A 15,225-nucleotide genomic window follows, 5' to 3' on the forward strand; every position below is an offset into this window, starting at 1 on the left:
CTAATAATATAGGTAAAATAATTTTCATATGCTGGTATGTGAACCCATTTTTGGCATCATCAAATTTATTAAAGTAAGTACTCAGGAAGTATGTCTTCATGAAATATTTAGAAAGTAGAGTGATGGTTATCAAAGGCTGGGAAGGGTGATATAGGGGTGTACAAATAGAGGTTGGTTAATGCGTACAAACATATACTTAGATAGCAAAACTAAGCTCTAGTGCTTGATAGCACAGTAGGGTGACTATAATTAACAACTATTTATAGTATATTTCAAAATAACTAGAAGAGAAAATTTAGAATGTTTTGAGCACCAAATAATGTTATGTGTTTGAAGTAATGGATGTCCTAAATACTATGATTTAGTCATTATGCCTTATATGCATGTACCAAGATATCATATAGACCCCATAACAATGTACAATTTTATGTATCAATAAATTTAAAAATAGCAAATCAATACAACCAAAATAATTTGAGGTTTCTTTATATTTTAATGTGGAGCATGGTCTATCAACAATCTATTATGTATTTTTCTCTTCATAAATTTTTATAGAACATCTTGAAAATCCAGACCATACATAACAAGTATTTGAGTGACTCAAATCCATTAAAAGTTGGATATATTAGAATCTGGGGTATAAACGCTACTAATGTGAGACAAGTCAGTTTCACCTATGACAACCAGCAATTTATGGAGATGAATTTCAAGAGTGACCCTTATAGACAGGTATGTCTGAAAGGAATATTACCATACATTTGTTTTATTATATTGAAAAAGTATCACCAATAGTTTTGATAATAGTTAAAATTATTACCATTGTTATATTTACATTTATTAGATGTGCAACAGTTACGTTCCTAAAAAGTTGCAAATGTTGAATTTTAGTATAAAATTTATAACATTAGCGCTCCCCCCAGGGTAGTCTAGGCACCAACAATCACTAGTCTGAGGGGACGTCTCTGTGTTTACCAAGGAAGTTGTGTCATGTTATAATAGGTTGGTCCCTGGGGCAGCATAGAAAACTTAATTACTTCTGCTGACAAGGCTACAAGAAAGGAAAGAGCAGTTTCCTAAAGTTGTTGAAAGCTTTCCCCCTCCTTCCCACAGTTATTTACATCCCTGGTGAAATTGTTGACCCTTACAGGTTAAAAGGAAGTAAGCTGTGGTACTCATTAAATGAGCAGATCCCATCTTGGTAGAAGATAAAGGTTAACAAGTCAGAGTAACATAAATAGCAAAGCCCACTAGAAGCTGCCAGAACAAGCACAAATAGAAGATGACGCACAAGTTACTAAGGGCAACCACAAAGGGGATAGTACCCCACTGTAGAACATAAAACTCATCATAAATATGGATCCAGTAACCTGGAGGGGATGCCTCAGAAAGGCAAAGATGAATAGCTATAGTTCCTGTTTGCTAAAAGGTGAAAACTGTGCCCTAATGGTATTTGGATTTTACCAAATGACCCATCTGAACAGCCTTTCTATAAGATCTTCTAGGTATTTACTTTATTTTTTTTTATTTTTTTTTTATTAAATCATAACTGTATACAATGATATGGTTATGGGGCATCATACACTCACTTCATAAACCATTTGACACATTTTTATCACAGTGGTATTTACTTTAAAACGTTTCTCTTAGACTATTGGGTTCAAAACCACTCTTTATAAGTAATTTCTTCTAGTTAAGACTGGTAGAAAATCCCTGAGTATCTTCTTTTTGTAAAACTCTATAGCATATCAGATGCCTATTTTGTGCCAGGCACTATACTGGGTGTTGGAGGTGGTGAAAACGTTAAAACAAGCATGCCACCAGGAAGCTTAAAACCCAATGGCAAAGCAAAGCTATTTTAATAAACATTGGTTTTAATTACAGCTGTAAATATTTGTGAATAATGTGATTCTGACTAAATGAAGTGGAAGAAAGGCATTGTAAGCATGGGGATCAGGCGCACAGAGCGTCTCTCCGCAGTATCTGACTGAAATCCGTGTGACCGGAAAAGGAATGTGTATAGCCTATTGCTCTCTTGGAAAATAATGAATATATTATTTTTGTTAAATCATAATTTAACAAAAGACTTAAATATGATATTTAAGAAGTTCTAAAATAACTGCTTTATCTTTTCTTTTCTGGCAGACACTATTTATTGAATTGACTGACAAGATTATCAGCCTGGAAAGGTTAACTGAGATTATTTGGATTCATGGTGATCCTGTAGTTACTACTCCAGCTATGACAAGCACCTTCCCAATGAGTCCTCATCCTTCTCTGGCTACTCCGAAGGCTACCAGTCCTGAGACCACCATCACTAGTGTTGCTACTACAAGTACTACTTCCACCACTAGTTCTACTACTCCTAGGACAACCACTCCTCCAATGAGTACTACTGATGGTATAACTAGTAGTACTGTTCCTGATGCAACCACTCCTTCCCCTACAAGCACTGCTACTACTAGCACTAGTATAACTCTCCCCCAAACAACTTCCACAAAAAGTTCCACTGTTGTTACAACTAGTACTACTGACATTACAACTAGGACTACTGACATTGCCACTAGTAGTACTGTTCCTGATGCAACCACTCCTTCCCCTACAAGTACTAATACTACTAGCACTAGTGCAACTAGTCTGAAAACAACCACTGCTTCCACAAAAAGTTCCACTAGTGTTATAACTAGTACTACTGACATTGCAACTAGTGCTACTGTTCTTGATGCAACCACTCCTTCCCCTACAAGCCCTACTGATGTGACAATCACTGCTATTGATCCTGAGGTAACTACCTTCTCTACAAGTACTGGCACTGGTAGCAATAGTACTGCCACTCCTGTCTCAGCCACTCCTTCCCCAACAAGTACTACTGACATTATAATCACTTCTGCTCTCCCTGGTGTAACTACTACTTTCTCTGGTACTGGTAGCATTAGTGCTATGATTCCTGTCCCAGCCACTCCTTCCCCAACAAATAAGACTGACATTACAATCAGTGCTACTGTTCCTGATGTAACTACTGTCTCTACAAGTTCTGGTACTGATAGCACCAGTGCTGCCACTCCTGTCCCAACCACTCCTTCCCCAACAAGCAAGACTGATGTTACAATCAGTGCTACTGTTCCTGATGTAACTACTACTTCCTCTACAAGTTCTGGTATTGGTAGCACCAGTGCTGCCACTCCTGTCCCAGACACTCTTTCCCCAGCAAGCAAGACTGATGTTACAATCAGTGCTACTGTTCCTGATGTAACTACTACTTCCTCTACAAGTTCTGGTACTGGTAGCACCAGTGCTGCCACTCCTGTCCCAGACACTCTTTCCCCAGCAAGCAAGACTGATGTTACAATCAGTGCTACTGTTCCTGATGTAACTACTACTTCCTCTACAAGTTCTGGTATTGGTAGCACCAGTGCTGCCACTCCTGTCCCAGACACTCTTTCCCCAGCAAGCAAGACTGATGTTACAATCAGTGCTACTGTTCCTGATGTAACTACTACTTCCTCTACAAGTTCTGGTACTGGTAGCACCAGTGCTGCCACTCCTGTCCCAGACACTCTTTCCCCAGCAAGCAAGACTGATGTTACAATCAGTGCTACTGTTCCTGATGTAACTACTACTTCCTCTACAAGTTCTGGTATTGGTAGCACCAGTGCTGCCACTCCTGTCCCAGACACTCTTTCCCCAGCAAGCAAGACTGATGTTACAATCAGTGCTACTGTTCCTGATGTAACTACTACTTCCTCTACAAGTTCTGGTACTGATAGCACCAGTGCTGCCACTCCTGTCCCAGCCACTCCTTCCCCAACAAGCAAGACTGATGTTACAATCAGTGCTACTGTTCCTGATGTAACTACTACTTCCTCTACAAGTTCTGGTATTGGTAGCACTAGTGCTGCCACTCCTGTCCCAGACACTCTTTCCCCAGCAAGCAAGACTGATGTTACAATCAGTGCTACTGTTCCTGATGTAACTACTACTTCCTCTACAAGTTCTGGTACTGATAGCACTAGTTCTGAGACTTCTGTCCCAGCTACTCCTTCCCCAACAAGCAAGACTGATGTTACAATCAGTGCTACTGTTCCTGATGTAACTACTACTTCCTCTACAAGTTCTGGTATTGGTAGCACTAGTGCTGCCACTCCTGTCCCAGACACTCTTTCCCCAACAAGCAAGACTGATGTTACAATCAGTGCTACTGTTCCTGATGTAACTACTACTTCCTCTACAAGTTCTGGTATTGGTAGCACTAGTGCTGCCACTCCTGTCCCAGACACTCTTTCCCCAACAAGCAAGACTGATGTTACAATCAGTGCTACTGTTCCTGATGTAACTACTACTTCCTCTACAAGTTCTGGTACTGATAGCACTAGTTCTGAGACTCCTGTCCCAGCTTCTCCTTACCCAACAAGCAAGACTGATGTTACAATCAGCGCTACTGTTCCTGATGTAACTACTACTTCCTCTACAAGTTCTGGTATTGGTAGCACTAGTGCTGTAACTCCTGTCCCAGACACTCTTTCCCCAACAAGCAAGACTGATGGCACAACTAGTACTACTGTTCCTGATGCAACTACTCCTCTCTCAATAAACAATAGCAGTGCTAACACTGGTGCTACTGTTTATCCTACAGCCACACTTTCTCCTACTGCTATTCCTAATACAACTGTACCATCCCCTGAAAGTATTACTGCCTCTATTTCAACCACTTCTTTTCTGACAAGTATTACTGGCACTAGAATTAGTACTACTGATATTAACACTACCTCTTCTCTACCAAGTCCTGGTACCCCTATTTCTAATATAACTCCTCCTCCTTCAACAAAGAATACTTACACCAGCACTAGTACTAATGTTTCTTTTATTACCACTTCCTCTCTTACAAGTAATGATGATATTAGCACTAATACTGTTCAAATTACAACTGCTCCTTCTCTTAAAAATACTGATACTCATTCTACTAGCAATAGTTTTTCTTCTATTACTAATTCATCTGGAAGTACTAATGCAAATATTTCTACAAATACTGTTGTCTCTGGCACTAGCAATGATGGTTCCGTAACAAATCCTCTTTCACCTACAATGACTGGTGGGGACATCACTAGTAATAGTATTTCTATAAAGACTACTCCTTTTTCTACAAATGCTCTTGCTACGACATCCACTAGTATGAATCCAATTACTACAAATGTGAATATTACCACTTTAGGGAATGAAAATATAACTACAGGAGTCACCACAGTCAATGTGATTACACAGGGTACAAAGGCTACTTCTGTGGAGACTCAAGTCATTTCAACCCCACCTCCTGCAGGTACCCCTGCTGATACCACCACAGGTAATGTATCTCCAACTGCACTTACCACAAATACGAACACAGCTTATCCTTCAGATAGTCCAACCCATAATTTAAATACCACCTCCACAGCTACTGGAGATTCCACTATACCAGATTCCACCAGTACAAATATCACCAGCACGATACCGGTTGTTACAGATGTAGCAGGTACTTCTACTAAGGACGGCCTAACTATGGTTAATGTTAGTCTCACAACTGCTGCTGTTGTGAATGCTGCTCCTACTTCTACAAGCACCATAATTGCTAGTACCCAAAACTTTGCTACTTCCTCACGTGCAATCAACACAAGTATTACATCTACGACAGAAGTCACTGGAGATGCCATTACAGCATATACTACCACGATAGCTGCACATTTTTTCAACACAAAAACTACAAAATCAATTGTAACTTCTAATGCAGTCCATACAGATACTTACATCCCGAGTACCACAGCTGTTCCCACCACCAATACTATAAACACTACCAGACATTCAGTACATGTTACTGATGCAGATAACTCCAGCAGTGTTACGGATAACACTACACACATTTCTATTCCAAATATCACAACAGCACCCAGTGCTACTACAGACATTATGAATGATACCACACATGCTTTAAATAACACAACCCCTGGTGGAGCGACAGCAGATACTTCTACCACTGCATCTGTTTATGCTGCCTTAAATTCTACTCTAGTTCCATGATTACCATTCAAGGCAAGATAATTGCCTCAGATAACTCTTTAAGACAACTATTACAGATTGGAATATCAGTTAACAGATGTTCTATCTTACGCTACCTAAGTTTTCACAAATATTATTCCTCTAGCCACACGAGATGGCTACTCCAAGAACTGTAGGCACTGAAGATATGGTTAGGGATGCATCCTTTATAAACTGTGGATATTTCGTAGCCAGAATAAGTACTATTGTTCATTAAATTATGATTTTCCTCTAACCCCATCATTTATAGACAATTTATATGTACTTGCTACAGATGTCAGAAGTTATCTTGGTATGTTTGACAACACCATGTTAAGCCCGGTAAATACTATTTCTTTAGATGTTGTTATTTTGAAATACACCAACTTGTTTCTTGGGTTATAAGACATAATACCATAACCAAGACCACTGGATGTACTCCTGGCATTCAAATGACCTCTGTAACAAGTATTACAGTACAGTATTTAATTAGTAATGCTAACAACTGCACTTTATTTTCCTGTGAACTTTTTAAAATACCATGACTACCAACATAGTCATTTACTATTACACATACTGAAAGCGTTATTGCTTTTGAAGAGATCCTAGCTCTAGCTACAAATATAGATTTTGCTACCATTGAAGATTTTGTATATACCTTTACTTCAGACACTAAAATAATTAAATTAGAAATAATACTTGTTATTTTTACTATCATACAAAATAAAATATGATTATAGATGCTAAAAACATAAATTCTAAAACTTTGCAGCCATTATTCCCATAGGTACTACCTACACCCTTACTAGTACTACTATTTATAGACATTAAAGTGCTTCCAGAGAATTAGAATTAATCCTAATTCTGAGGCAGTGCAGGCCCTTGCTGTTACCGTGAGTGATTGGCTGTGATGCTAGTATAAACTAGAAATCATCCAGAGATGAGATTGTAGAGATGGCTTAGAAGACATGATCTCTGCCCTGGCATCAGAACTCATAATCTTATTTGCTTTTTCTTTTTATCTAACAGTATTTCCTTTATTATTTTACTGGCAAGACTCTCGTTTGGAGTGTTAGGGCTTTCAGTATGCTCTTGGTCTTTCATATCCAAATTCACCATCTATCCTTGACCTACTACTTTCTTAGGTCATTCAGCCCTCCATGAGGTAGATTCATGGCCATTACCAAATCTATCCAGTTGGGTGCTGTTGAAGGCTTAACCCTGGAACAATATTCTCAAAGTTTAGTTCAGGGGTCCAGTGAGTTGATCTTTTGGGGGCACTTAAGTTCATATCTATTTTCATGATAATACTAAATTGTTCTGGTTTTCAACTCTCATTTTCTCATTAGTATACAGTGGCATTTTTCACAGACTCTATTCCATGTGGTATCACAATAGAGGAATATAGAAACTAAGAATCTAGCTGTCTTCTATTAAACCAGACATTAAAAAGATTTATAAAACGTAAAATAACACCATTCTTACTGATTTGTTTTTTTTTTTTTTTTGCTTTGGAAAGTCAGTTATTTTTCATAAAATATGTATTATTTATGTTAGCACATAGTGGATATGTTATTTTTTATGAATAAAAATAAATATTTAGAAAATATTTTATAAATGACCCAATTTCTAACACAGTAAATATCAGCAGATACAATTCACATTGTCAAAGCACATTGCTCTCCTTAATTTTGAATTTAAAGGGGTTCTGAGGCCAAAGAGTTTCCACTGGGCAATGTTATCTTGTTTCTTCTCTCAGATCCTGGTGATGTATACCACATAGGTACTCCAGCATCTGTGACTTGCTCCATGCGACTGATTACTGCCTTCTGCAAACATATCTGCCTAGCTTTCTCACTGGCCACCACAGCTGCCCCATTGTTTGGTCAATTTCATGATGTCCATCCATATTAGGAACACAGATTTCTCAGTCAGATGCATTTGACTTTTGGAATCTGCTCACAAGCCATCATCCTCTAAACAAAGCTAATAGATCATATGCTAGTGTGTACAGGGTGGACATAAAGTTCGTGTGCAATTTAAAGTTATAACTACAACTATTTTAAATTGTACACGAACTTTATGTCCACCTTCTATATGACTCTTAAGTTGTCCTCCCAACTCAAAACTTGTAGTTCAGTAGACTTGGTCATAGACTTCCTCACATGTATCTTACTGAGCAAAAACTGGTACTTTCATCTTCCTAGCACCACAAACTCCGAAATAGGACAAAATGCTCTGTGTCCTTAGGCACCACTGAATCCTGCTGCCAGCCCACCACCCTAGCCCTGATGGGTTGGCCAGAGGCTTTGCTTAAAACACCTTGGAATTAGAACACTAAAGATGTTGGGGCCTTGGTGTATGTCACACTTTATGGGGGCAAGACATGATTGCAAGAGGGACCTAACAATTGCAATCAGTGTAACCTGGCTTATTGTACCCTCAATGAATCCCCAACAATAAAAAAAAAGAACACTAAAGATGAACTTTCTTTTTTTTTTTTTTGTGGTTTTTGGCCGGGGCTGGGTTTGAACCCGCCACCTCTGGCATATGGGACCGGCGCCCTACTCCTTGAGCCACAGTCACCGCCCAAGATGAGCTTTCTTGAACAAGCAGAGTGCTAAAGTTCCTGAAATCTATCCCCTTGGATATATAAATGGAGTGAAAGTATGAAATTTTGAAAATGTAAGAAGTAATCTGAAAAAACAAAATCAACAAAAGGCTGGACTTAGTTCATCTATTTGGAGAGACTTGAGAATTAAAACTTGAGAGTCAATACTCAAAGAGTGTTCCTGGAACCAGGCTCAGAAAATCTGGGGTCAGTGTTGACATGCATATATGACAATGGCAACACTGATAAAACTTGTGCCTGATTTATAAGATCTAGGGAAAACCTAAGCCCCATAATGACTTGGAAACTGGTCTCATGGGACTACCCATATGGATGACATTAATTCTGAACTAAGTATTGTGACTCATGTTCTAAATACAGAAGAATCTCCATAGGTGACCTTCTCCCTACATTGACCACCTCCTTAAGTTGACCTAATTTTCATAGAGCAGATATGTACCACATGTACGTATCAGTACTATAGGCCTAGTTGCTTATGACGACCACCTATGTGTGTTGACCAGTTTGTCACAGTCTCTTGCATGTTTTATCTACAGAGGTTCTTCTGATACTTGAGACATTTCTATCCACACCATTACCACTGGACATAACTATTTTTACACCTGAAATTTCTAGTTTTTCTATTTCATTTTATATGATATTCTAAGCATCATCATGAAAACACTATTTACAAACCAATTAAGAGTCATCACACATAGCATATTATTAATTTTCCAATGAGGGGTATATATGAAAGATGTTTTGAATTAGCAGGAAATTCACTGGAGGCTGGGGTACTTAGAAATGCTTTGAGGGACAGGGTAAGCTGGGATGTGCCTTATGGCATAGAAAATAGTTGGGAAAGCATTTCAGGTGGAGAATAAGTTGGACAAATAGTGCAACTTTACATAGTATAATTAGAAGATACAAAAAGGCTACTCTTTCTATAGCAGGAACATTGTGAGGGGAGAAAAGGTTTAAAGTTTATCAGTTTTCACCACTAAACTTCAGTGTATCTGAGATTAGACTTTCATATGAGAGTTGGAAGAATGTTCATTTCAGCAAAGGAATTTATAGGGGTAGAGAATGCTTTGCTTTTCACACCCCCTCTCCCATGGGGGTGGAGGGTCCTTTGTATGACGGGCACTGCAGAAGGCTAGGACTGCTCATGGAGACTGGCAGTATCTGTTAGAAGCTCTGACTAGCATCTCACTCCCAGATGAGCACTTGCTGAGCTGTACAAACTCTTAGCCTGCCAGGTAACACAGTGGAGCAAGGAGCATGAACAAAGCTCACAGAAACCTCTTAATATATCTCCCAGAGTGTGGAAGTCAATGAAATCACAGAGATTGGGGCCAAGGTCTTTCTTGGAGAATTCCAAGGTTGGCAGGGATTGGAGACCCTACGGTGGTGATATGGAGCCAGAGTAGCAGTGGTGCAACCTGGGGGATTGACAGGCAAGAAGCTGAAGCTCCCCAGGGACATGAGGTAGGAGATGGCTGGGACAGAGTTGTCATGAAGATGCTTGTCTAAGGGATAGAGGATGAGAGGTTGCAGATGGACCACCAAGAATAGAAACCAACTGTATAGTGGGGAGAGATCAAATAGGTCATGCAGATTGCATCTCATGCCATGTTAGATGATTCACAAAGGCCTCTGAAGAACTCACTAGAGTGCCCACAAGAAGAAACAAAATCTAGGGCTCTGTCACACCGAGGGTACCAATGAATGCCTTGCCATAGCCATAGCATCAATCCCATGAGATACATTGCCTTTTTCTCTAATGCCCATCTGACCACAGAGAAGACCCCAAAACAGCCAAGGGAGAGGAGGAGAAGGCAGAAATGTGAAAGCAGATTGCAATATCCTTTCCCAAAGCTAGAGGAAGCCATTGAGGGAAAGAGAAAAGTTGACATGGAAGTAAGGCTGGCATACTGATTTAGACTACGCCAACTCTTCAAGACTGGTAAACAACCAGAATGTTATAAGGAGTAAGAAAAGGATTTCAACTCAACATTGAGGGAGAGGGGCTAAGATTCAGAAAAACATTATAAACCAGAGAATGAGAAAAGGCATAGTACTATCTCACTTCACAGTTACCTTGTTAGAATGGTGGATAGTGAATAATTACCCTTAACATTGTAATATTTTATCAACTACTCATTTCAGAGAAAAACTGAGAACAAGTTAGGGTTAGATCTGGGCCCCTCATGAACTTTGAGGTTTTCTCACTTTAGCCAATCTCTAAGACCTTTAGAGAAGGTGGCTTTGGAAGTTCTTTAATTGAGGATTGAGAAAAGTTTAGCTCAGGACAGGGAGTAAAAGGGTCTATAGGATCTATGGGACTTGTTACACAATAACTCTTTATATTTGCATCATAACTCATAATTTGCAAAGGATTTCCCATAAATGATTTATTTGCTGTACCCCTGCTGTGGGGTACAGAGGGAAGGAGCCTTTAGGCCCTTGTTTCAGAGACAAAAGGGAAGAGATGTCTAGAAAGATGTCAAAATGTCCAGTGACTTTCTCAGTGCAACAGAGTTTTTAAAAACATGGTAGGGTTTGACCATTTTTTTTTTCTTAATTTTTACTTATTTATTTATTTTTATTTTTTTCTTAGCCTTCTTATTCACTTCCTATTACCTGCTTCAGCATCCTATCTCCTGAAGAAAAAATAAAATAAAATCAACAAGAGCCGGACAAGTCCTGGCTTGGAATCTTGATTTCATCCCTATCTACTTAATGTGACCTGGAGCAATTTTTCTAATCTCTCTGAGCCTTACTTTCTTCTCTAGGAACATGCCTACTGCAGCAAAAATCTATAATTGTCTATATTCTCCCACTTATCACAACACATGGTGTTGAATAAACACAATTTTTGTTTGTCAATTATACCTCAGGAAAGCTGGGTGTGTGTGTGTGTGTGTGAAAAATTATACCCTCTTTACCTTATAATTAACACACCAAAAAGATATCTCTGAGTTCCTGAGAGTGCTCTCAAAAAAAAACTTCCTTTTTAATAATAATAAAAAAAGACCAACAATAAACAAATGTGATGAAGATGCCAATGTGTTAAAGAGTTTGCATGGAACGGATTAAAGAGCATTCCTCATGAAAGTTATAAGATTCAAAATGGAATTACTTGTGTTGAACCCTGGTAAACCAAGACAGGAAAGGCTGTGAAGAGAGGGTCCCCGTGTGTGGTTTGCCTGATAACAGGAACTACTACAAGATATCTTTCCAAAATGCAGCTTACTATATGAGTCACACAGGACAGCTAGCTGCTTATATAAGAACACTGGCCTAACACACTCCCTTACAAACCCAATACGAACTGCAAGGGCCCAAACATAACTGCAAGCTTACAAGTCTTACCTGGCAACTATTGACACTTGCCATTGAAAACTTGCCATCTCCTGGAAGCTGTCACCAGCGCCAATGAACTTCCTTTCAAAACAATTTTCCTAAACTCCTTTTTCTCCAATAAAAGCCTAACCTCTTGACATACTCAACACCACCTCCCTTTGTGCACGTGTCCCAAGTTGTATTCTCACATTTTATTCCCAAATAAAAATCTTTATTTTTTTAAATTGGTCTCTATAGTTTTTCTTGTGTGACCATTTTTAATTCTGCCTTTGCTTTCCTTCTTATCCTTGTTTCCCTGGGCTTGGAGTAGCTAAGTGGATATATGGAGTAAGCCAGAAATAATAGTGAGTTGACACAATGCCCAAGCCCTAGAGGTGGAGCCCAGGAGGAGGTCTGCACACAGGAAGCAGAAGATGTGGGCAGAGGGGGCTCTGTAGTGAGCTTCCATTCAAGAGTGTAGCTTAATGTGTATTATACTCATCATACACCATTTTTTTCATCTCACTTATTCAATTGCCTCTGATAACACTGATAACGCTTAGGCAGTTTTTGAAGGAGAGATTCATGTTGATTGCCCACAGCAAAAGAATTTTCATCTTCCTTAATCAAAGCAAAATCCATATGCTTGAAGGTGAGCCACACAAAAAGTCTCCATGGCCTGTGTGTTAGGACATAAAGGAGGTGGTGGAGGATGAACAGACAGACCTTGTGGTCCCTAATTTTGCCTTGTTGCGTTAATTTTTCCTTGGTGGTCTTTCACAAATGGTACCTCCCTATGCTGACCTCAGGCAGGAGAAGTGGAGTGCTGCTTTTATTGTAATACTCTGTCCAATATAGATGATCATCTTTTCCTTATTTTAGAACACAGCTGAGAAAAGGTAGAACCACTGAAAGTTTTAGGGAAGGATAGTAGACAGGAAACTAAGAACAATGATCACTTTCTCTGTGAGATAAAAACCCATCTTTCTTCCTTCCCAGAAAAAGGATATCCAGGGTATGTCCATTTTTCTCTTCTTTACGTCCTGAATTTCCCCTTCTGTCTTTGCAGAGGTGGCACCTAACAATATGACAATTAGTTTTTGAATAAAGGAGAATTTTCTTAAACCTAGTAAATGATAGATCTTGTGCTGAGCATTTTTAATTCTGCAGGCATGTGTGATAGATTATAAAAAAAGAAAAGAAACTATTGTTCAGAAGCAATTTTTGTGATGCTATGTAGCAGGTTAAGCTTCAGAGAGACTCTTGCAATCCAGATCTGCCTGGCTGTAAATACCATAATGATTTTAAACTTACCCTGCGTAGGAACACCTCAGCTTCTTAGAAGGTGCATTAGGGTGCAGAAAGGCCAAACTCCTCCTTCCCAGTTGTGTCAGAATTGCTTTGTTTTCTAGTTTGCATTTTTTTTTATAACATAACAGAAAGAGCATCACCACTTAAAAAATAGTTTGAGGGGAGGCAGAGCATGATGGCGGACGGGACGAACATGTAGCCCACCTCTCCCAAGTCATCAGGTGAGAGGAAAGGGGGGTCTGGATCTTTTCCCCATGTGGATTATTGGTGTGGACAGACAGCTGGAGATGTGCAGTGAATTGGCGGATTGCTGTATAAGAGGTGTAAGTTAAAACCACAGACTCGGTTGTAGAGATTTTCCTTGCTTCGTCGTGCTGGCCAGCAGGCCCCTCCCTCATGGAGGATAGCAGCTTGCAATTCCTGGCAAAACGCAATTGACAAAAATTTATTCCTGTGCCGAATTTAGTGACCCTAAAGGGGTCCCGCTCAGAGCCACAAGGGGCTAAGCAACCCAACGGAAAATTGAAGGGAAGGGATCCTGCCCAGGAAACAGACATTTTGAATTGTCCGAAATGGCAGACACCTTCCCCCAGAACAACAGGAGTGATTAAATAGACTGGACCATTCCTGATGGGGAATATTGGTGTGGGCTGGCAGTTCAGGCTGTGTGGTGAACTGGCAGGTGGCTGGACTCAAAAGTCCAGATTCAAAAGTGAGACTCTGAGCCACAAAAACTGAGGATAAGGTCTCCTTGCGCCATGGGACCTGGCAGCAGCTAAAGCCAGAGGCAGCCAGCACCCTCCCCCCCCAGACGATTGCAGTTGCCAGTTTACAGGAGAATGTGGGAGCGGAGTGGAAAGATTTGTGAAGCATGGACTCCTGCACTGAGGTGGGAGGTCAGATAGGAGTGCTGTCTGGAACAGAGCAGCTGAGGTTGGACAATAATTAGGTAATAAACTTTTACAGAAACTCCAAAACGGCAATAGGCCAAGTAGGGTGGTTACCATGGTAACAGTGTAAACTGTGAACCAGGTATAAGCCAAGGAACCATTCACAGCGCCACCTGGTGTCCAGAAAGTATATTGCACTATAAATATATTCCTATGAAAGTTGATCCCTATCTCATACATATAGATGTGTATTTCTACATATGTATAAGAATAATATTTTTGTTATTGGTGCCTTTTTTTCTTTTCCTCATCATTTTCTTGGAGAAGCTATTTTTTTTTACTATTTTTTATATAAATATATTTTTATTTTTATTTTTTTAATTTTTAATTTTTTCTTTCTTTTTTTTAACTTTTTTTATGAACACCACTTTTTTTTTTCTCCTTTTCCCCTTCTCTATTCCACTTATTCCCTTCTTATAGTTTCTGAGAGTGCTTACATCAGATTTTTAGAGGTTTTTTTGTTTGTTCATTTTTTTTTTTTTACCTTTTTTCAATTATTTTATGATTATCATTATTTTTATTGTAGTTGTTTTTTTGTTATTGTCTGTATATCTATGTGTTTCTGATTGTTTGTGTATCTGTGGCCTTGTGTGTCTGGTAGCCTTCTTATCTGTCTATTTGCTCATTTGGTCTCAATGAGTTTGGTGTTTTGCTAAATCCTCGGGTTGGCTATTTTCCCTAACTCCAATTTTCACATTCAACAAGAACAAGGGGGAACGGGAGATGACGGCTGATTGGAACCAGCTCTCAATAGAAGCCCCAGTCCAGAGGGAGAGATAATGACCAGAAAGAACCCACCAAAGCTGCAGGAGGGGAGCCGAGCTGAGAGATGGGATAGATAATTGCTCGTCTTCCCTGCTGAGACCAGCTTTGATGCCAAAGAAACTATTTTCAGAGTCAGAGACAAGATGGCTGACCAAAGCCAGCTTTCCACAGAGGCTCCCGTCCAGAAGAAGAGTTAAAGGA

At 39.5% G+C, this 15,225-nt stretch overlaps 1 protein-coding gene across 1 annotated transcript in view; it reads left to right on the forward strand.

Moving 5' to 3' along the window:
• The window catches only part of MGAM2 (maltase-glucoamylase 2 (putative)), a 95,017-nt gene extending 83,950 nt beyond the window's left edge, over positions 1–11,067 (forward strand). Inside the window, exons 47-48 of the mRNA XM_053608733.1 lie at positions 556–729; positions 2,143–11,067. Coding sequence (XP_053464708.1) covers positions 556–729; positions 2,143–6,045 — 4,077 coding nt within the window. The 3' untranslated portion in view covers positions 6,046–11,067. The remainder of the gene's footprint in view (positions 1–555; positions 730–2,142) is intronic.
• The last annotated feature ends 4,158 nt before the right edge of the window (positions 11,068–15,225 follow it).

Source organism: Nycticebus coucang, chromosome 11, assembly GCF_027406575.1.
Source record: "Nycticebus coucang isolate mNycCou1 chromosome 11, mNycCou1.pri, whole genome shotgun sequence".
NCBI lineage: Eukaryota > Metazoa > Chordata > Mammalia > Primates > Lorisidae > Nycticebus > Nycticebus coucang.